Source organism: Entelurus aequoreus, linkage group LG10 (assembly GCF_033978785.1).
Source record: "Entelurus aequoreus isolate RoL-2023_Sb linkage group LG10, RoL_Eaeq_v1.1, whole genome shotgun sequence".
NCBI lineage: Eukaryota > Metazoa > Chordata > Actinopteri > Syngnathiformes > Syngnathidae > Entelurus > Entelurus aequoreus.
This window is the reverse complement of record NC_084740.1, coordinates 35,129,850-35,153,930: the sequence shown is the minus strand read 5'-3', so window position 1 is coordinate 35,153,930 and position 24,081 is coordinate 35,129,850. Positions and strand designations below refer to the sequence as shown.

General features: G+C 40.7%; 1 protein-coding gene across 8 annotated transcripts in view; it reads left to right on the top strand.

The window, feature by feature from the left end:
• The first annotated feature begins 1,697 nt into the window (after positions 1 to 1,697).
• mark4b (MAP/microtubule affinity-regulating kinase 4b) overlaps positions 1,698 to 24,081 on the top strand; it is a 77,146-nt gene continuing 54,762 nt past the window's right edge. For 3 of the 8 annotated variants that reach the window (XM_062060614.1, XM_062060613.1, XM_062060615.1), the window contains exon 1: positions 1,698 to 2,576. In XM_062060614.1, coding sequence (XP_061916598.1) covers positions 2,529 to 2,576 — 48 coding nt within the window. In that variant the 5' untranslated portion in view covers positions 1,698 to 2,528. The remainder of the gene's footprint in view (positions 2,577 to 24,081) is intronic. The other 5 variants (XM_062060616.1, XM_062060617.1, XM_062060619.1 and 2 more) reach the window with 2 other exon arrangements.

Sequence of the window (24,081 nt, the reverse complement as noted above, 5' to 3'; positions counted from 1 at the left end):
GTCAGCAGCAGGAAGCATGAAGTGCTCTAAAACTTGCTGGTAGACAGCTGCGTTGACCCTGGATCTCAGGAAACAGAGTGGACCGACACCAGCAGATGACATGGCACCCCAAACCATCACTGATGGGGGAAACGAAAGCAAATTTTGCATTTCCTTTGGAAATCGAGGTCCCAGAGTCTGGAGGAAGACAGGAGAGGCACAGGATCCACGTTGCCTGAAGTCTAGTGTAAAGTTTCCACCATCAGTGATGGTTTGGGGTGCCATGTCATCTGCTGGTGTCGGTCCACTCTGTTTCCTGAGATCCAGGGTCAACGCAGCCGTCTACCAGCAAGTTTTAGAGCACGTCATGCTTCCTGCTGCTGACCTGCTCTATGGAGATGGAGATTTCAAGTTCCAACAGGACTTGGCGCCTGCACACAGCGCAAAATCTACCCGTGCCTGGTTTACGGACCATGGTATTTCTGTTCTAAATTGGCCCGCCAACTTCCCTGACCTTAGCCCCATAGAAAATCTGTGGGGTATTGTGAAAAGGAAGATGCAGAATGCCAGACCCAAAAACGCAGAAGAGTTGAAGGCCACTATCAGAGCAACCTGGGCTCTCATAACACCTGAGCAGTGCCAGAAACTCATCGACTCCATGCCACGCCGCATTAACGCAGTAATTGAGGCAAAAGGAGCTCCAACCAAGTATTGAGTATTGTACATGCTCATATTTTTCATTTTCATACTTTTCAGTTGGCCAACATTTCTAAAAATCCCTTTTTTGTATTAGCCTTAAGTAATATTCTAATTTTGTGACACACGGAATTTTGGATTTTCATTTGTTGCCACTTCGAATCATCAAAATTAAATGAAATAAACATTTGAATGCATCAGTCTGTGTGCAATGAATAAATATAATGTACAAGTTACACCTTTTGAATGCAATTACTGAAATAAATCAAGTTTTTCAAAATATTCTAATTTACTGGCTTTTACCTGTATATAGATAGATATATGAATGCAGTTATTTATTTTCCTACTGTAGTTTTACAATTGTATAAAGTAATAGTACGTTGTTTGTGCCTTTAAAGTTTAAATTACCAAATAAGTTTTTTTTTGTGAACTTGAACATCGGGATATATATAGATAGATAGATATATGAATGCAGTTATTTATCTTCCTACTGTAGTTTTACAATTGTATAAAGTAATAGATAGATATATAGTAGTACTTTATTGATTCCTTCAGGTGAGTTCCCTCAGGAAAATTAAAATTCCAGCAGCAGTGTACCGAATTGAGATCGAATTTAAAAATTAAATAACGGGGGTATAAATGGAAATGAAATAGAAAATATTACAATAAGAATAAAAATAAAAAGCAACAATAAGAATAAAAATATAACTGTAAAAATAAGAATATAGCAAGAGAAACTAGGCAGTAGAGACCATGTTATGAAAATGTATTGCACTGTACTGTAATAGGAGTACGTTGTTTGTGCCTTTAAATTACCATATAAGCTTTTTTTTGGTGAACTTGAACATCGGGCTACGGCCTGACCATGAACGCATCGTCTTCGTTGCTGGTGAAGACTACTCGGATACTTGAACGCATCCCAACCATTGGAGGTGGAATGTGAATAGCGTAGGTTACGAGGGTCCCTAAATGTATCGCCGCTGAATCGTATGAGCGAGAAGCGCAGATGACTAAGGTTCATTGAACGCCCCACGGCCATTGTAGGCGTAGCGGGAGAGAAGCGAACACATCAAAGCCCTCAAGACTGTCTTCGCTGTCCGTCTACCTCCTCCTGGTGTCACCGCGGTCTCTCGCTAACGGGCCGGTACCGAGTGATTCACCCGCGGAACAGGAAACACCCGTTTCCCACCAAAGAAGATCTATTTTCCTTCTGGCGCCAATTATCGTCAAGACAGCGGACACTTTTCATTCGCCGCATCCGTCTCTTTAAACGAAGGATAGGCGCTAAAGACCCCGAGAAGCGTTCTTCCGACCAAGGACGCCAACATGTCCTCGAAGGTGGCGTCCGTTTGTCGGCTTTTTTTTGGCCACACTTCCTCTTCTGACTCTGCGCTTTTAGTGTAGACAAAGCGGCTAGCTTACTTGCTAGCTAGCGCGCTAGCAAGCGGTGGCCGCTTTTCTGCCTTTTTAATTGTCCTCAGTGTTAGTTGGCCTTCTCAGCAGAGGACATTTGCTTCTTAACCTGCGGGATCATCTCCTTAGCAGTCGTCTGTCCACCGGAATGGTGCCATCGAAACGGCGGAACCAGAGAGAGAACCCCCATTAGAGGGGGTCAGTCTGGGGAGTTATTTTCTCTTTTTCTGGATGATGCTGAGTTGTGGAGCCTCGGGAGCTGAATGTAGCTCATTATTGGACTCGTTTGACTCTTTGTCGGTGTCCTGATCCCTGCTGCCGTCACCATGGACATTGTATGAGCGTCCTTTTGGTCCAACGAGGAGTGTTATTATTGACAACACGCACATACACTCTGCTCATTTCCTTTCTCCCCACCGGAAGTCCACTCAGGGAGCAGCATGTCTTTACGCAAAGCTCTGCCAGGAAACGAGAGGAACCCTGATCATGTAAGTACATGTCTGAACCAGTGTTTTTCAACCTTTTCTGAGGCAGGCACATTTTTTTCTTTTTTTTCCCCCCATTTTATTTTTATTGACATCCAGCATCAGACATTCCTATCCATTACATCATATTCACATACATCATATATTTGTTGTCTGCCCTAAATGTCAAAATATTTTTTGTTTATATCCCAACCATACCACCCACACCCCCCAAAAAAGAAACAAAGTAATATCTACAAATACATCAATTAAATAAACAAAAAATAAATAATACATTAATAATAATAATAATCAGAAATAAATTAAAAAATATAAACAGATACATATATATATATATATACACACACACATATATATATATATATATATATATATATATATATATATATATATATATATATATATATATATATATATATATATACATACATACCTATACACATATAGCAGTGGTTCTTAACCTTGTTGGAGGTACCAAACCCCACCAGTTTCATATGCGCATATCCTTCTTTAGTGAAAAATAAAATTATTATTTTTTTCAAATTTAAGACAAAGTTATGTTTTTTTTTACTGGTGCACAAAATGAACCGTTCATGAACATCACCTTGTTCAAAGAACAAAACCAACACAGTGCATGAACTCACAACAAATTACACACCTGCAAATCAGATGGAAATTTAGAGGGAACATTGTTTGGTGGTATCCTTAATACGCCGATAGGGAGAAGTTTTTATTTACAAGATGAGTCGGGTGTGTCTTGACCTCCGCGGTGGAGGCTCCGCCGAACCCCTGAGGCCGATTCACCGAACCCCTAGGGTTCGATCGAACCCAGGTTAAGAACCACTGACATATAGGGAGTAATCCTTTTTTTTTTTTAAGCAGTACAATCACTAATTCAAAAAAATTAAAGTCAGGCTTATGGGGTGTGACATAGTTGACCCAATTTTCCCAGTATGAAGTAAATTTCTCCAATTTATAATTAATAAATGCAGTTAGTTATCTTTTCCATTTTATATATGTCCATTGTTGTTTCCATCCATGGTAAATGGTAAATGGGTTGTACTTGTATAGCGAACTCAAAGCGCTTTGACACTATTTCCACATTCACCCATTCACACACACATTCACACATTCACAGCGGGAGCTGCCATAACCAGGCCCATCAGGAGCAAGGGTGAAGTGTCTTGCTCAAAGACACAACGAACGTGACTAGGACGGTAGAAGGTGGGGATTGAACCAGTAACCCTCAGATTGCTGGCACGGCCACTCTCCCAACTTCGCCACGCCGTCCCAATCCATTGCTTCAAAGTTGGGCTCTCCTGGGATATCCATTTCCTGGTAATGGTCTTTTTACAGGCCAGCAGTAGGATATTCATTAAGTGTTTATCTTTCTTCAGCCAGTCCTGAGGTACATGTCCAAAAAACAGAGTTTTACTTTCAAGGGGTATTTCACGTTTGAAAATATCCTGTAGAGCTTGGTGTATCTCTTTCCAGGCACATTTTTTTAATTGAAAAAATCTTGAGGCACGCCACCAGCAGAAAACATTAAAAAATGAAACTCAGCAGCCCATATTGACAGTAAAAAGTCCTTCTCTCAATTGTTGGATATGAATTCCAACCATAACCAAGCATGCATCACTATAGCGCTTGTCTCAAAGTAGGTGCACTGTCACGACCTGTCACATCACGCCCTGACTTATTTTGAGGTTTTTGGTGTTTTCCTGTGTGTAGTGTTTTAGTTCTATTTTGTTGTTGATTGTCATGTACGGATGTACTTTGTGGACGCCGTCTGCTGCTCCACAGGGTGTAAGTCTTTGCTGTCGTCCAGCATTCTGTTTTTGTTTACTTTGCAGCCAGTTCAGTTTTAGCTTCGTTTAGCTTAGCCATCTCTAAGCTTCAATGCCTTTTGTCTATTTATGGTTTAAGTGTTAGATACCTTTTTACCTGCACGCTGCCTCCCGCATATTGTGGTCACGACAAACCATGTTCCAGACATCTACAAAGCAATTAGCTACCTGCTGCCACCTACTGATACGCCGAGTACTAGACAGTACAGACACTCAACAACGGCACATTTGCAGATCATAATTACTGGTTTGCAAAAATTATTTTTTAACCCAATTAGATAGGCTCCAGCGACCCCGAAAGGGATCAGCGGTAGAAAATGTATGGGAGGGATAGGTGAAATTACATAATGTCCCACGGCACACCAGACAATATCTCACGGTAGACTAGTGTGGGGCACAGTGGTTGAAAAACACTGGTCTAAACATCCATGCCCATTACTGCCATTGTCGAGCATGAAGGCGCTTTCAACTGGTGTGAATCTGTGGGCATCTGACAATTCGATCCGATTCCTGGGGTGACGATTCGATTCATAGTCAATTTTGATTCAAACCGATTCTCGCAATGTATGATTTGGGATAATAATTATAACTAGATAAATGCTCCAATGCTGAAGTTGAACTGAAATGCTGACAGAATGTACTATGAATGTAAGAATAGTTTGAATGTTGGAATGGTTTGAATGTTGAAGAGTTTTGAATTTCCAGGAAAACCGGAAATTGGTTTGGAACTAGGGAAATTGTTAGTTTGTATGTCCTGGATAAGAGGAATGTGTTAATATTGGAATGGTTTGAATAGGTTGAAAAATGTGGGAGTTGTGCAACTTGGAAAAATGTCCCATTCATTTCAATGGGAACTTCCTGGAAATATGGGAATTTGGGGAAAAGCGGGATTTTTGTGAAAATGATTAGGGGCATGAATGAGCTGAATTGGTTGGTGTTAGAATTGTTTAAATCGGGGAAGAAATTGGGAATTTTTTTTTAACTTGGAAAAAGGGTAGTTTGAATTTCCAGATTGGTGGAATGTGTTAAAGGTGGAATGGTTTGAATGGGTTGAAGAATGTGGTAATTGTAGAAGTTTGAAGAATGTCCCATTAATTTCAATGGGAATTTCCAAAATATTTGGGAATTTCGGGAAAAGCTGGAATTTTTTGGAAAATGGTAAAAAAAACCCATCAATGGTCAGAATTCGTTGAAATGGTTGGTGTTAAATTTTTCCAAATCGGTCGAGAAATGTTGAGATAGTAACACGTTGAATGGAGAAATTGTATTACGGAATTCCTGGAATTTCGGGAAAACCGGGAATTTTTCCTGGTAAATAAAACCCTTTGTTTTTTGTCCTGATTAAGAGGAATGTTTTGACGGTGGAACAGTTGAAATGGGTTGGAAAATGTGGAAGGAGTCGTCGGCAGAAAAAAGGGTGGAAATAGGGCTTTGGAAAAGCAGGAATTCTGGAAAATCTTGGAATTTTTTTTAACTTGAAAAAATGATAGTTTGAATTTTACAGAATGGTGGAATGTGTTGAAGGTGGAATGGTTTGAATCGGTTGAAAAATCTGGAAATGGTGGAAGTTAGAAAAATGGCCAATTCATTTTGAATGGGAAAAATGTCCCGGAAAACCTGGAATTCTGGGAAATCTGGGAATTTTTGGAATTTGTCAAGGGAAAGCCTGTGATTCCCGAATAGGTTGAACAGTTTGAAGTTGGAACGGTTTGAATCGGGTGAAAAATGTGGAAGGTAGAGTGCGCCAAAATCTGGAGAAGAAGAAGTTTAATAAATAGATGTTTTTTTGTGTAGAAAACCATATGTGTGAATTATTTGGAGCATTCACACAATTAAAGCTGCAAGCCGCGTTGAATCAACTCGGGGTTCCCACCCACTAGCGCGAACCCATGGCACATGCGATCACGTCGTTCCCAATGCCATGACTCCAAAAAAAATTCAGGAAGATTGGAGCATGTGGAAGGAAGTTGGGACTTTTTTCCACCTGGAGGCGGTTATGTTGGTATTGACATGGATGTCTAGTCATGATCAGTTCCCGACCTTAAAGGGGCGCTAAACTTTTTTTTAGAATTTTGCCTATAGTTCACAATCATTATGAAAGACATGAGGGCGGATGGGGGTAGCACGGTGGGACAGGGGTTAGTGCATGTGCCTCACAATACGAAGGTACTGGGTTCAATCCTGGGCTCGGGATCTTTCTGTGTGGAGTTTGCATGTTCTCCCCGTGACTGCGTGGGTTCCCTCCGGGTACTCCGGCTTCGTCCCACCTCCAAAGACCCAGTTCGAACATTAGGCATCTTGTCTTTGCAGTGTATTCAATTGAATATAGGTTGAGAATGATTTGCATATCATTGTATCACAATACGAAGGTCCTGGGTTCCATCCTGGGCTGGGGATCTTTCTGTGTGGAGTTTGCAGGTTCTCCCCGTGAATGCGTGAGTTCCCTCCAGATTTTCGTGACGATACATGTAACTGGTGGCATGGGCTAATTTTTTCAAATTTACAAGGAGGCACTACAGTCAATTTTGGCATTTAATGTTTGGGACCGCAAAAATATACATATTTTTGCACGACTGCGTGCGCTTGCAAAAATTGGTGAATTTTTGTGCATGTTAAGTGCCTCTGAAATGCGATTAGAATGGGAGAATAATAATGATAAACGAAGCAATTATGTATATATATATATATATTTAATTTTTAAAATCCATTTATGAAAATCATGAATCGATTTTGAATCAGGATCAATTAGAACCTCGGTTCGGATGTGAATCGATTTTTTTTGTGCGCTCTCTGTTTAATACAATCTCCATTTTGACCATAGCCTTGCTCAGGTGCAAGGAGGGGCCACATGTTTATTGCATGTCCCTCTGACTCCATTAGATCAATATTTAATCAATGTGATGCAAGGACACCATGAACTGCTCCTTTCTTGCTTTTGTGATGCTGTTTGGTCATATGAGGGCCAAGGGCAATGGCTGTTAAATGCTTCTTTTTCTTTCAACTGTTTGTTATACATTTATAGCTGTGCATATAGTAGTTCTGTACAGTAATGTCAAGGTGGATGTAACTAGACCAGGCCTTCTCAAGTAGTGGGGGCTTCACTGTAACCACGGTGGGAGACGAGGAAAGAGTGTGGTTTCCTTTTATGTTAATAAGCTTACAAGGTTATGCAGAGGTATAGCTATAACACTTTTATAGACAAATTATACTATTTATAATATTTTTTTTAATATTTATCTTTTTTTCTTCCTGGGGGGACATAACAGAAAATATTTGAGAAGCATTGAACTAGACAAAGCATCCGTGTCATATTTTTAATGTAAGCAAGTAGCCCTCAAAATAGTTTGAAATCCCATTACATACATTGCAACTTAAACTCTTAGCAAAATATGATTTTTTATAAAGTGAATTCTTTTTTAGAAAATATATAATTTGGACGTTGTATGAAATACATTTAAAAAAACTAAACAGATTAAAGGCCTACTGAAATGATTTTTTTTTATTTAAACGGGGATAGCAGATCTATTCTATGTGTCATACTTGATCATTTCGCGATATTGCCATATTTTTGCTGAAAGGATTTAGTATAGAACAACGACGATAAAGATCGCAACTTTTGGTATCTGATAAAAAAAGGCTTGCCCCTACCGGAAGTAGCGTGACGTAGTCAGTTGAACATATACGCAAAGTTCCCTATTGTTTACAATGATGGCCGCATGAAGTGAGAGAGATTCGGACCGAGAAAGCGACAATTTCCCCATTAATTTGAGCGAGGATGAAAGATTTGTGGATGAGGAAAGTGCAAGTGAAGGACTAGTGGGGAGTTGAAGCTATTCAGATAGGGAAGATGCTGTGAGAGCCGGGGGTGACCTGATATTCAGCTGGGAATGACTACAACAGTAAATAAACACAAGACATATATATACTCTATTAGCCACAACACAACCAGGCTTATATTTAATATGCCACAAATTAATCCTGCATAAAAACACCTACGTGTTTGTTATGCTAGCTCCTAGCTCCTCTGCTAGCTCCTAGCTCCATAGAACACGCCAATACAATTCAAACAGCTGATCAACACACACAATCACTCAGCCCAAAAGACAGTTCACCTAACCCAATGTTCATAAAGCTTATATATTTTTAAAAAGTTACGTACGTGACGCGCACATACGGTCAAGCTATCAAATGTTTAGCAGCCAAGGCTGCATACTCACGGTACCTGGTATTCAGCTGGGAATGACTAAAACAGTAAATAAACACAAGACATATATTTACTCTATTAGCCACAACACAACCAGGCTTATATTTAATATGACATAAATTAATCCTGCATAAAAACACCTACGTCTTTGTTATGCTAACTCCTAGCTCCTATGCTAGCTCCTAGCTCCATAGAACACGCCAATACAATTCAAACACCTGATCAACACACACAATCACTCAGCCCAAAAGACCGTTCACCTAACCCAAGGTTCATAAAGCTTATATATTTTTAAAAAGTTACGTACATACGCAAAAAAAAATTGCGCACATACGGTCAAGCGATCAAATGTTTAGAAGCCAAAGCTGCATACTCACGGTAGCACGTCTGCGTCTTTGTCATCCAAATCAAAGTAATCCTGGCAAGAGTCTGTGTTGTCCCAGTTCTCTACAGGCGTCTGTGTATCGAAGTCAAAAGTCCTCCTGGTTAGAGTCTCTGTTATCCGAGTTCTTCCATCTTGACTGCATCTTTCGGGAATGTAAACAAAGACGCGCCGGCTGTGTACTGTTGTTGCTGACTTCATTCGAAAAATACGTCCGTTTCGCACCGACAACTTTCTTCTTTGCTTGCTCAGCTTCTTTCTCCATAATGCAATGAACATAAGTGCAACAGATTCACGAACACAGATGTCCAGAATACTGTGGAATTATGAAATGAAAACAGAGCTTTTTTGTATTGTATTCAATGGGGAAGGCATACCCGTGTTCCCCGGGCTACGTCACGCGCATACGTCATCCTCAGAGGCGTTTCGAACCGGAAGTTTAGCGGCAAATTTAAAATGTCACTTTATAAGTTAACCCGGCCGTATTGGCATGTGTTATAATGTTAAGATTTCATCATTGATATATAAACTATCAGACTGCGTGGTCGGTAGTAGTGGGTTTCAGTAGGCCTTTAAATCTGGCCCTTGTAGCTAATTCTGGCATAATTACTGTGACGCTTTTGCTCATATGTTGATTAATATGCATTGTTGTAATCCAGTACTTGTCATTTATTTTTTGTCATGCCCCCCCTTTAATATTTTTCATGCCTCCCTATATCTAAATACAATTGAGAACCTAATAATATTAATGAATTCTGGACTACAAGATGCTACTTTTTTCCTACACTTTAAATCCTGCGGCATATAAAACAGTGGGGCTAATTTATAGATTTTTCCTCGCTAATGGCCATAATATTTTGTGCTCATTTGTTTTCATTAAACACCAGCGGAGACACTGAAATTGTGTGTTATTGTTTGTGCTATGGCGCCATCTTTTGGACGAGTTCGCTCACTGCACGTGTTGCAGGTTGAAAATGTACTTCCTGTTTTAACGCCTTGAAATGGACGTAAAAACATCCATAGCAATTCTGCTCGAACCTTTGAAAGGATTCTTCATTCATCACTCTAAGCAACATTTGTAAGTTTTACAATTCAACTAAAACAGTTTATACTTACTAAACCGTCTCATGTGTGATGTCTGCAGGAGTGTTTTAATGCGTATTTGTACTAGCTATCGTAATGTAATGAAGCTAGCATCTTTAGCATGAGCTAACATCCTAACAGGTTTACAAGTGTCTGTGTTAGTTTTATTAACTTACAACGGCATTCTTTTTGTATTGTTTCAGTTAAACAAATTCCTCAGTAAATTCACCAAAACGTCACCGTGGAGTTATTGAGTCTGTTTAGCTGATTGGAGAGCTAGCTTCTGCTGCTAGTGGGTTCATGACGATGACTTCTGTTTTGTTTGATAATCCGTTTTACTGCCGTGTTCCCGGCATCCTTGGGAAACAATTAAGATATGTAAATAAAAAATTATAAAATATTTCTGTGTAAATAACTGATTTCACTATGTATATATCTGCGGTTTATTATCCGGTGCGGCTAATATATGTTAAAAAAAATAAATTATGCGGTGCGCCTATAGTCTGAAAATACGCTGACTACTATACAAACCCCTCTGAGTTGCTGACACCAGCACCTACTGGCCACCTAGCTCAAGACTTGTAGTATTATTTTCTAATTTTGTTGTGCTGCTGTGTTATTTCAAACAAACTCTGGACATATTCCACGCCTGTTGAAAACATCTCACTCTCGTTTGCGTTAGCATTAGCCATGTTGTGCTGTGTGTGTGTGTTTGTGTGTGTTCTGGCAAGGCTTACTTAATGGGGACATCGCTCTGTTTACACAGTCACCTTTAGGGGACCTCTGACGGTATGGGGACAAAAAAACAGGTCCCCTAAAGGGAAACCTTTTTAAATGATAGTCAGATCCATTCTAAAGATGCCTAAGTGATTTTTAAGCTTTGGCCCATAAAACATGTTTACTGGTTAGTTTGAGTGTGAGACATTTGCACAGCAGTATTCATGTTATATTTAATTTGAACTTTTATTATTATTATTTTTTTAAATGGTCCTCAGTAGTCACGTACAAATTTGTGAATTATCCATCCATCCATCCATCTTCTTCCGCTTATCCGAGGTCGGGTCGCGGGGGCAGCAGCCTAAGCAGGGAAGCCCAGACTTTCTTTTCCCCAGCCACTTTGTCCAGCTCTTCCCGGGGGATCCCGAGGCGTTCCCAGGCCAGCCGGGAGACATAGTCTTCCCAACGTGTCCTGGGTCTTCCCCGTGGCCTCCTACCAGTTGTGTGAACTATGCAAAATTATTTAAATTTGGTCCCCATGAACCATATTAACTCTTTTTCCCCAGGGTCCCCAGTAAGAATGATCAGCACATTACTTCATCAATCCAGAGATTTAAAGACGTGTATGAGCTAACAGGGCAGTGGTCATTTTACCTCTTTTTTTAGGCCTCCACAACCTGTAGAAAGGGTGCTCCCCACAAGTGATGATCAAAAATTTGGTCCCCATTCCAAATGATAACCAGTGTGTGTGTGTGTGTGAGAATCTCTGGAGAGGGCGGAAGCTACGGAAGCTCCTGGGGGCATAAAGTATGCCGGAGCAAGAGGAGAAAAACACTAGATTTTAAAGTTTTTTTAAAATTATTTGCAACAAAAAACTTGAATTTATCGATAAAATCGATTTATCGCCCAGAACTAATAGTGAGCCTCTTGAACGGGGTGTTCAAAGTGCACAAATAGGACAAGGCAAAACGCGTCATCCTTTTGATGTAAGGTTTTAAAATTTCACATTTATAATTAGACTGCATTAGTGCTTTTAGGTCAGGGTTCTGGTAACCGCACAGCTAGTTAGCAACAGTGCCATGACGCGCTGTATGGTGGATCTTTACAGTAGCGTCTGTGCCGCGGGAATGCAATGTTTTGCTGGAAGTCATGAGATTTCATCAGCTGTGTTTAAGCTAGAAAAGGGATGTCCTAAAGTGGGTGTGGCTTTGTGCTTGTGCGTACATGCGTGGCTGTGTCGTTTTCGTGTTTCACGGACTAGACCAGTGCTTCTCAATTATTTTCTGTCACGACCCCCTTAGAAAGAAGAAAACATGTCGCGTCCCCCTCCCCCAACTCTGCGCCGTGACTATAAATGGTATCATTTGTCTATAAAATGGTTTTAAATACACCTCTGTGTAACATTGTATCCTTCTTTACATGAAATAAAACAAAACAAGAGGATATAAACATAGATCAACTTACAACAAAGAATAACTTTAGATTTAAAATTTGCCTGAAATAAAAATAAAAATAAATGTTTAAACTATAAAAAAATGTTGACTAACTGGAGCCATTTGATACTGAAAAATGTGATGAATTAAACTCAAATATTAATACATTCAAATTGATCAGCCACATTAACTGAGGAGCACAATATATAAAACACTTTAACCTACCAAAAAATGTTGACAATTTTTTCATACATAAATCAAATTGAGGAAGTCAGGTTGCACAGCTTTTCGAAGTGGGGTTTGAAGTGTGATCCTGATAAAGCATGTTCACCCTGGCAACGCACCACCCACCCCCAGGCGGGCCTGCCCCACTATTTGAGAAGGACTGGACGGCCAACAAGTCATGAGCTCCCTGTCACGACTCGTTATAGCTCTGGCGGTCTCCTCACATGTGCTTAACATGGCGTTGACCCCACTGGAGCAGGAACACCTCAGGCTCTTCCATCATGTGGCCCACTGAGGCCCACTCAGCCGTGTGTACAAAGTTTGATATGAGATGGCCTACATTTTGGCCCCAAACTGACGTGTGTTGTTGCGGGCGCCGGCCGGCTAAAGTGAACTCAGATGTGCTCGGGGCTGTAAGGTCAAGAAAAGTGGGCCACTCGCAGGGAAGCTTCCGGCTTAGAGCTCGGGCTGAGGTGATTGAGGTGCCATCTGTTTGGTCTTAACTTCGCCTACCAAGATGCTCACCAGCAAGGCGCCAAGCTACCGCATTAGCACACTTTCACTGGAAATCCTTCAAATGTATTTTCTTGTGTCACATTGTGTGCAATTGAATAGTTTGATTGTGTGCTTCTAGATGCACTGTGAAGTGCTGACACACACACATCACAGGAACAAGCACTGAGACCAGCTGTTGTGTTCGTGTTTTTGTTCCACTGAATGGTGTGAGAGTGTTGTCTCGGCGATATTCCGCCGTGTCTGCGCCGTCACAAAGGTGGGATAGTGCCTGTCTCGGAGCAGATGCCGCAAGTTTGAGACCAAGGTGTAAAGTTGGGATGTAATTATATGAACATTTCATATCACAGTTATCAATATTATCACAGTATTGTTGAATGTTAACCAAAAGTACTTATACACAACCAGTGTTAATTTTGACAGTAGTTTTTTTATTTAGTTTTGGTCATAGTCTTTTGACAAAAATATATTTTAGTTGTAGTGTAATTTTAGACATCTAAATTGATTTAGTTTTATTTCAGTTTTAGTCAACGAAATCACACATTTTAGTCAGCTAAAATTACAGTCAATTTAGTTGACTTAAAGGCCTACTGAAATGAATTTTTTTTATTTAAACGGGGATAGCAGATCTATTCTATGTGTCATACTTGATCATTTCGCGATATTGCCATATTTTTGCTGAAAGGATTTAGTATAGAACAACGACGATAAAGATCGCAACTTTTGGTATCTGATAAAAAAAGGCTTGCCCCTACCGGAAGTAGCGTGACGTAGTCAATTGAACATATACGCAAAGTTCCCTATTGTTTACAATGATGGCCGCATGAAGTGAGAGAGATTCGGACCGAGAAAGCGACAATTTCCCCATTAATTTGAGCGAGGATGAAAGATTTGTGGATGAGGAAAGTGCAAGTGAAGGACTAGTGGGGAGTTGAAGCTATTCAGATAGGGAAGATGCTGTGAGAGCCGGGGGTGACCTGATATTCAGCTGGGAATGACTACAACAGTAAATAAACACAAGACATATATATACTCTATTAGCCACAACACAACCAGGCTTATATTTAATATGCCACAAATTAATCCTGCATAAAAACACCTACGTGTTTGTTATGCTAGCTCCTAGCTCCTCTGCTAGCTCCTAGCTCCATAGAACGCGCCAATACAATTGAAACACCTGATCAACACACACAATCACTTAGCCCAAAAGACCGTTCACCTAACCCAAGGTTCATAAAGCTTATATATTTTTAAAAAGTTACGTACGTGACGCGCACATACGGTCAAGCTATCAAATGTTTAGCAGCCAAGGCTGCATACTCACGGTACCTGATATTCAGCTGGGAATGACTACAACAGTAAATAAACACAAGACATATATATACTCTATTAGCCACAACACAACCAGGCTTATATTTAATATGCCACAAATTAATCCTGCATAAAAACACCTACGTGTTTGTTATGCTAGCTCCTAGCTCCTCTGCTAGCTCCTCTGCTAGCTCCTAGCTCCATAGAACACGCCAATACAATTCAAACACCTGATCAACACACACAATCACTCAGCCCAAAAGACCGTTCACCTAACCCAAGGTTCATAAAGCTTATATATTTTAAAAAAGTTACGTACATACGCAAAAAAAAATTGCGCACATACGGTCAAGCGATCAAATGTTTAGAAGCCAAAGCTGCATACTCACGGTAGCACGTCTGCGTCTTTGTCATCCAAATCAAAGTAATCCTGGTAAGAGTCTGTGTTGTCCCAGTTCTCTACAGGCGTCTGTGTATCGAAGTCAAAAGTCCTCCTGGTTAGAGTCTCTGTTATCCGAGTTCTTCCATCTTGACTGCATCTTTCGGGAATGTAAACAAAGACGCGCCGGCTGTGTACTGTTGTTGCTGACTTCATTCGAAAAATACGTCCGTTTCGCACCGACAACTTTCTTCTTTGCTTGCTCAGCTTCTTTCTCCATAATGCAATGAACATAATTGCAACAGATTCACGAACACAGATGTCCAGAATACTGTGGAATTATGAAATGAAAACAGAGCTTTTTTGTATTGTATTCAATGGGGAAGGCATACCTCTGTTCCCCGGGCTACGTCACACGCATACGTCATCCTCAGAGGCGTTTCGAACCGGAAGTTTAGCGGCAAATTTAAAATGTCACTTTATAAGTTAACCCGGCCGTATTGGCATGTGTTATAATGCCAATACAGCATTATAACACATGCCAATACCTTTAAAGGCCTACTGAAACCCACTACTACCGACCACGCAGTCTGATAGTTTATATATCAATGATGAAATCTTAACATTATAACACATGCCAATACGGCCGGGTTAACTTATAAAGTGACATTTAAAACTTCCCGGGAAATATCCGGCTGAAACGTCGCGGTATGATGACGTATGCGCGTGACGAAGTCAGAGTAGCGGAAGTTATGGTACCCGTAGAATCCTATACAAAAAGCTCTGTTTTCATTTCATAATTCCACATTATTCTGGACATCTTTTGCAATTTGTTTAATGAACAATGAAGGCTGCAAAGAAGACAGTTGTAGGTGGGATTGGTGTATTAGCAGCGGACTCCAGCAACACAACCAGGAGGACTTTGTTGGAGCGCTAGCCGCGCTAGCCGCGCTAGCCGCCGACCTCACCTTGACTTCCTACGTCTCCGGGCCGCCAAACGCATCGGGTGAAGTCCTTCGTCCTTCTGCCGATCGCTGGAACGCAGGTGAGCACGGGTGTTGATGAGTAGATGAGGACTGGCTGGCGTAGGTGGAGAGCTAATGTTTTTAGCATAGCTCTGTGAGGTCCCGTTGCTAAGTTGCTAAGTTTGCTTCAATGGCGTCGTTAGCACAGCATTGTTAACCTTCGCCAGCCTGGAAAGCATTAACCGTGTATTTACATGTCCACGGTTTAATAGTATTGTTGATTTTCTATCTATCCTTCCAGTCAGGGGTTTATTTTTTTGTTTCTATGCAGTTAAAGCACGATGCTATCACGTTAGCTCGTAGCTAAAGCATTTCGCCGATGTATTGTCGTGGAGATAAAAGGCACTGAATGTCCATTTCGCGTTCTCGACTCTCATTTTCAAGAGGATATAGTATCCGAGGTGGTTTAAAATACAAATCCGTGATCCACAATAAAAAAAGGAGAGTGTGGAATCCAATGAGCCAGCTTGTACCTAAGTTACGGTCAGAGCGAAAAAAGATACGTCCATCACTGTCTCTCAAGTCCTTCACTGTAACGTTCCTCATCTACGAATCTTTCATCCTCGCTCAAATTAATGGGGTAATCATCACTTTCTCGGTCCGAATCTCTCTTGCTCCATTGTAAACAATGGGGAATTGTGAGGAATACTAGCTCCTGTGACGTCACGCTACTTCCGGTACAGGCAAGGTTTTTTTTTTTATCAGCGAGCAAAAGTTGCGAACTTTATCGTCGATTTTCTCTACTAAATCCTTTCAGCAAAAATATGGCAATATCTCGAAATGATCAAGTATGACACATAGAATGGATCTGCTATTCCCGTTTAAATAATAGGAATAGGGTAGTTACTGGTAGGCATTTATAGCTCCACAGGTCAATGCCAATAAATATCTTTCAGGCACTTTTTCTGTTTGTTTTTTTTATGCTATGTCTCTGTCAAATCAGGTATCTTTCTTTGTCTGTTGTAAAACGGAGTTACAATGCATGCCTTCATCATAATTTGTTTATTAGCGCAGGAGAACCGGAAGCAGCAAATACACTAACTGTATCTTTAAAGGCCTACTGAAATGAGATTTTCTTATTTAAACGGGGATAGCAGATCCATTCTATGTGTCATACTTGATCATTTCGCGATATTGCCATATTTTTGCTGAAAGGATTTAGTAGAGAACATCGACGATAAAGTTTGCAACTTTTGGTCGCTGATAAAAAGCCTTGCCTGTACCAGAAGTAGCGTGACGTCACAGGTTGTGGAGCTCCTCACATCTGCACATTGTTTACAATCATGGCCACAAGCCGCGAGAGCGATTCGGACCGAGAAAGCGACGATTTCCCCATTAATTTGAGCGAGGATGAAAGATTCGTGGATGAGGAAAGTGAGAGTGAAGGACTAGAGGGCAGTGGAAGCGATTCAGATAGGGAAGATGCTGTGAGAGGCGGGTGGAACCTGATATTCAGCTGGGAATGACTAATATGCCACAAATTAATCCCGCATAACAAACACCTCCCCCCTCCCGTCCATATAACCCGCCAATACAAATCAAACACCCGCACAACACACTCAATCCCACAGCCCAAAGTACCGTTCACCTCCGCAAAGTTCATACAGCACATATATTTCCCCAAAGTTACGTACGTGACGTGCACATAGCGGCACGCACGTACGGGCAAGCGATCAAATGCGGCACGCACGTACGGGCAAGCGATCAAATGTTTGGAAGCCGCAGCTGCATACTCACGGTACCGCGTATCCAACTCAAAGTCCTCCTGGTAAGAGTCTGTTGTCCCAGTTCTCCACAGGCCAATGGTAAAGCTTGACTGTCATCGTTCGGGAATGTAAACAATGAAACACCGGCTACGACGTAGCCGCTACATGTTTGTGTTGCTGCAGCCGGCCGCTAATACACCGCTTCCCACCTACAGCTTTCTTCTTTGCTATCTCCATTGTTCAGTAAACAAATTGCAAAAGATTCACCAACACAGATGTCCAGAATACTGTGGAATTTTGCAATGAAAACAGACGACTTAATAGCTGGCCACAATGGTGTCCCAAAATGTCCGCTACAATCCGTGACGTCACGCGCAAACGTCGTCATACCGAGACGTTTTCAGCAGGATATTTCGCGGGAAATTTAAAATTGCACTTTACTAATCTAACCCGGCCGTATTGGCATGTGTTGCAATGTTAAGATTTCATCATTGATATGTAAACTATCAGACTGCGTGGTCGGTAGTAGTGGGTTTCAGTAGGCCTTTAATTTACAGTTGTGTGGATGTCACGATCGATCACTTGACAGCTGATGGCATCATATAGAGTAAAAAATAAAATGTCCTCTTCACTTTCTCACATGTGTACACACACTACCATATGGGACATGATAAATCCACACATTTTTGTTTTAGGCGGTTTAAAATCCAACGTCCTCTTTTCACAAGAAAAACATCTGATTGGCTCTCCTTCGTAGCTAACCCCCAGCCCCCTTTCATATGTATCCGTTAAAGAGCTGTGATTGGATCTATTCAAAACTTGCCCCATCCATTTAGCTACAAGACGAAATTAAATATGATTGTATTTTGTTTCAGTCAACATTTTTATCTCGTTTTTTTAAAAAGACGACGGTTAATATTGTCATTTTTGTAGTCCACATGCATTTTGTTTTCATTCATTATCTTATTTTCGTCAGGGGAAAATAGGTTGTTGATGATAACTAAGACGAAAATTACCGTATTTTTCGGACTATAAGTCGCAGTTTTTTTCATAGTTTGGCCGGGGGTGCGACTTATACTCAGGAGCGACTTATATGTGAATTTGGTAACACATTACCGTAAAATATCACATAATATTTTTTAGTTCATTCACGTAAGAGACTAGACGTATAAGATTTCATGGGATTTAGCGATTAGGAGTGACAGATTGTTTGGTAAACGTATAGCATGTTCTATATGTTATAGTTATTTGAATGACTCTTACCATAATATGTTACGTTAACATACCAGGCACGTTCTCAGTTGGTTATTTATGCCTCATATAACGTACCGGTACACTTATTCAGCCTGTTGTTCACTATTCTTTATTTATTTTAAATTGCCTTTCAAATGTCTATTCTTGGTGTTGGGTTTTATCAAATCAATTTCCCCAAAAAATGCGACTTATACTCCAGTGCGACTTATACATGTTTTTTTCCTTCTTTATTATCCATTTTCGGCCGGTGCGACTTATACTCCGGAGCGACTTATACTCCGAAAAATACAGTATTAGTCAATGAATAAAAACGGGTTTTGGACGAATCACTTTCGGTACTAAAAAAATGGGACCCATTACCTCCCTGCTTGACACTCAGCATCAAGGGTTGGAATTGGGGGTTAAATCACCAAAAATTATTCCCGGGCGCGGCCACCGCTGCTGCTCACTGCTCCTCTCACCTCCCAGGGGGTGATCAAGGGTGATGGGTCAAATGCAGAGAATCATTTCATCACACCTAGTGTGTGTGTGACAATCATTGGTACTTTAACTTGAACTTTATGAGACGTCACCCGAGAACAATGCACAGAGTAAGAAGTCTTTCTCCCAGTTTAAAGCAAGATATGAAGAAATGCGAGGTTCAACAATGTTGATTGGCAAACACGTCTGTTCCTCAAATGCTGGTGACGGCGGAGGAAAAAAAAACCTTCAGTCTCTTGTATTTAGTTAAAACCTCGATGTCGATTCAATGTTGATTAATCGTGCAGCCTACCTTAAATACCGCTTTGTGTTACGGTTCGCTTGCTGCCATTTAGCAGGATCTTCGTGAAAAATGCTCATGTTCTGGCCTGTTTAATGCAGGATTTCCATGTCAATTATCGACATCCTACTGTTAACAACGCTCGTGTAATCTTGGTATTGATTCACATTGTTTTATCTTGTTTACAGCCTTTGTCTTGCCTTGTCAGACTTTGTTTAGACTGTTACCTTTGCGCCGGGACAAAAAAAATGGATAGGTGGTACATCATTACTAACAGACAATCAATCAGAGTGGAAGCAAGCTGGGCCAGCAGTGACTCAGCGCCCTCAATCTGGTCCTGTTGAGCCAAACCACCTCAATTGGAACATGACACAGCGCGGCGTGGAGAGCAAGCAGGAGGCCACACACAGAATTTGATGTGTGTGAGGATTCAAGTTACACTTGGGTTACCTTCACACTTTCGTCATTTTTCGCCTGTTTAAAACGGACTAAAGTCCTGATTTGGGTGGATGGTTAATCAAAAAATATTCAAAAACAACATTTAGGCCTTTAAAACGATTATTTACATTTGAGTAATCTCGTCGTGTGACTTTGTCCCACAGAGAAGCGTCATCACACCAACACCGAGCCGTCAGTACAACGCAAGCAGCTTGTACCAAAAAGGAATTTGGTGTCGGTTGTGTACTCACACTTTAGCTTCAATTACGTTGACCTCACACAAGTTAAAGGGGAACTGCAGTTTTTTGGAATTTTGCCTATCGTTCACAATCATTATGAGAGGAATGAAGACAAAAGTTTTTTTTGTGCTTTCTAGGGGTGTAACGGTATGTGTATTTGTATTGAACCGTTTCGGTACGGGGGTTCCGGTTCGGTTCGGAGGTGTACCGAACAAGTTTCCCCACGAACATATGAAATAGCCGCTTAAGCGGACCTTATTTTGTATGTCATAAAAAATATCAGTAGTGACCGATAAAAAACACTTATATCCTAATACAGTTTTCAGCCATATTGCCCAACTCTAGATTGAACTTTAAAAAAAATACAGCCTTTAATTAAGATCTCCTTTTACACCTCAAAAAAAGGCTAAGCCACTCTATTAAACAAAAAAACAGGGTAGAGATTGGATGGTTGAGAGAGGTCTTTGGGTGTGGCACAGCGCCCAGAAGGCATCAAACTGAACTAAATAGAGGAAGTAAAAGTTGTAACATTTCTGTAGGTGACCCTTTTGTTGATTGATTGAAACTTTTATTAGTAGGGTGTGGCACAGCGCCCAGAAGGCATCAAACTGAACTAAATAGAGGAAGTAAAAGTTGTAACATTTCTGTAGGTGACCCTTTTGTTGATTGATTGAAACTTTTATTAGTAGATTGCACAGTACAGTACATATTCCGTACAATTGACCACTAAATGGTAACACCCGAATAAGTTGTTCAACTTGTTTAAGTCGGGGTCCACGTAAATCAATTCATGGTACATGGTACCCTGCAGATCATTACCTTTGCCAGAGGAGAGCTACACCTCTGGCGCACTATGTCCAATTTCCAGTGAGTCCCACCGACAGCTGGATTTGGCTAGCTCATTGTGGCACGGCGAGCTCCGTGTCCCCATTTGGGAATTTCCTCCCACACTATTCGTTCAAGATTCTTCTGAGCAGACAACTAGTTTTTAGAGAGTAAGCGATAAAAGGCCAAAACAGTGCTATTAGACACGTCACACCAGGAAGCAACAACGGCTGCTCTGAGGAAGACTGAAGTTGCAGTGACTGAGGCAAGTCTGAACACCAACTGACCAAAACTCTCGTTGTAAAGTCAACAAACTCAAGCATAACTTTTAAATCTGACAAAGAAAGGAATGTATGATTTTTTTCTCGCCCTCAAGTGACACAGAACAGATTTTTTTGCCCGTATAACGCTCCAAAGTTCTTCAAATCTGGGGCCGTACTTATCAAGCTTCTTAGAATTACTCCTAAGAAGTCTGCTAAGAGTTGACTTAAGAGTAAATAAATTCTTCGCTGAAAGCTGCACTTAAAAGTTAGTTATCAAGCGTCTTACTCACACTTTCAGCGAAGTGTAGGACTGAATCTTAAGTGTCACACTCAGAGCTGAATTACGACATTACTATGTGCCGTAAACGGAATTTTAGGTGACGTCATTTCTGTGTCCATAGAAATGACCAATCACGGAAGGGAATCCGTTGTCTAAGAATAAAGAAATATCTTGGAAATATTTAAGTGGACAATAGGAGTGTATATTTTGACAATAAACTACAAAATAATACAAAACAAACTAGTCCCCGCCGGCACTCACGCTACCGCTCCCTCTCTTCTATCGCCCACACACTCACTGACGTCACTCACCTCACGGCCACACACATACGCTACTGTCATAACATTTTCTTTCCAATTCATTAATTAGGCAGCTAATTTGAAAGTGGTGTGGGTGGCTCTATATATACTAGCCCACTGCAGACACATGCAGAAATCAACAAGGAATCGAAAAGTATTAAATCTGTGACAAAAATAATATCCGCTCTGTCTAAACGATACCGTTTGATCAGCTGCTCGTCATCAAAAAAAAAAAAAAACATTGTTCCGTTCCCTGAACGTTCGCGCACGTCTCTCGCCTCAGTGCCATCCCCTGCTGGCAACTCCTAACCACTTAAGACACCTCTGAAGGTCTCTTAAATATCGTGGAGAGTAGGAGTGATTCCTAGACTTAAGAACGTTGATAAAAAGCTTTTATTCTTAAGTTTGAGAGTAGGACTAAATTTCGCAAATTCTCAGGACTTAAGTGTAAAATGGCACTCTAAGAAGCTTGATAAGTACGGCCCCAGATCTTTTGGCACCAGGGGCCGTACTTATCAAGCTTCTTAGAATTACTCCTAAGAAGTCTGCTAAGAGTTGACTTAAGAGTAAATAAATTCTTCGCTGAAAGCTGCACTTAAAAGTTAGTTATCAAGCGTCTTACTCACACTTTCAGCGAAGTGTAGGACTGAATCTTAAGTGAGCTGAATTTCGACATTACTATGTGCCGTAAACGGAATTTTAGGTGACGTCATTTCTGTGTCCATAGAAATGACCAATCACGGAAGGGAATCCGTTGTCTAAGAATAAAGAAATATCTTGGAAATATTTAAGTGGACAATGGGAGTGTATATTTTGACAATAAACTACAAAATAATACAAAACAAACTAGTCCCCGCCGGCACTCACGCTACCGCTCCCTCTCTTCTATCGCCCACACACTCACTGACGTTACTCACCTCACGGCCACACACATACGCTACTGTCATAACATTTTCTTTCCAATTCATTAATTAGGCAACTAATTTGAAACTGGTGTGGGTGGCTCTATATATACTAGCCCACTGCAGACACATGCAGAAATCAACAAGGAATCGAAAAGTATTAAATCTGTGACAAAAATAATATCCGCTCTGTCTAAACGATACCGTTTGATCAGCTGCTCGTCATCAAAAAAACAACAACATTGTTCCGTTCCCTGAACGTTCGCGCACGTCTCTCTCGCCTCAGTGCCATCCCCTGCTGGCAACTCCTAACCACTTAAGACACCTCTGAAGGTCTCTTAAATATCGTGGAGAGTAGGAGTGATTCTTAGACTTAGAACGTTGATAAAAACCTTTTATTCTTAAGTTTGAGAGTAGGACTAAATTTCGCAAATTCTCAGGACTTAAGTGTAAAATGGCACTCTAAGAAGCTTGATAAGTACGGCCCCAGATTCAGGCCACATCCGGAGGTAGTCCTGAATCCGATTGGAATCGGATCTTTTCAAATGTGACTTCAGTGTAAACGCATGTACCGTATTTTTCGAACTATAAGTCTCAGTTTTTTTCACTCTCGGGGGTGCGACTTATACTCAGGAGCGACTTATGTGTGAAAGTATTAACACATTACCGTAAAATATCACATAATATTTTTTAGCTCATTCACGTAAGAGACTAGACGTATAAGATTTCATCAGATTTAGCGATTAGGAGTGACAGATTGTTTGGTAAACGTATAGCATGTTCTATATGTTATAGTTATTTGAATGACTCTTACCATAATATGTTACGTTAACATACCAGGCACGTTCTCAGTTGGTTATTTATGCCTCATATAACGTACACTTATTCAGCCTGTTGTTCAGTATTCTTTATTTATTTTAAATTGCCTTTCAAATGTCTATTCTTGGTGTTGGGTTTTATCAAATAAATTTCCCCCAAAAATGCGACTTATATGTTTTTTCCCTTCTTTATTATGCATTTTCGGCCGGTGCGACTTATACTCCGGAGCGACTTATACTCCGAAAAATACGGTATGTGACTTTTTCGTCAGCTTTGGTCGAGCTACGTCACTCGTGTGTGCGGGGAAAGACGCAGTCACCAGCAACATTCGGTTTCTGTGAGCAAAGTCAATTTGAGACGACCACATTTTTGGTGCTTCACTTGTCAATAGTGCGCAAATAATAGGCTATATGTAATACATAAATATGTATTTTGATTTCGAAGAAATAACGATTGTTGAAGGACCGTAATTGACGCTGTGGCGCAATTGCTTACATGTGAGTTGAAAAAAAAAAAGCTCACGCTGATGTCCGTGTCTCCTCTACTTAACAGCCATTAAAAGATTAGAACCCTCCCAAATATATTACACTATATACATCCATTC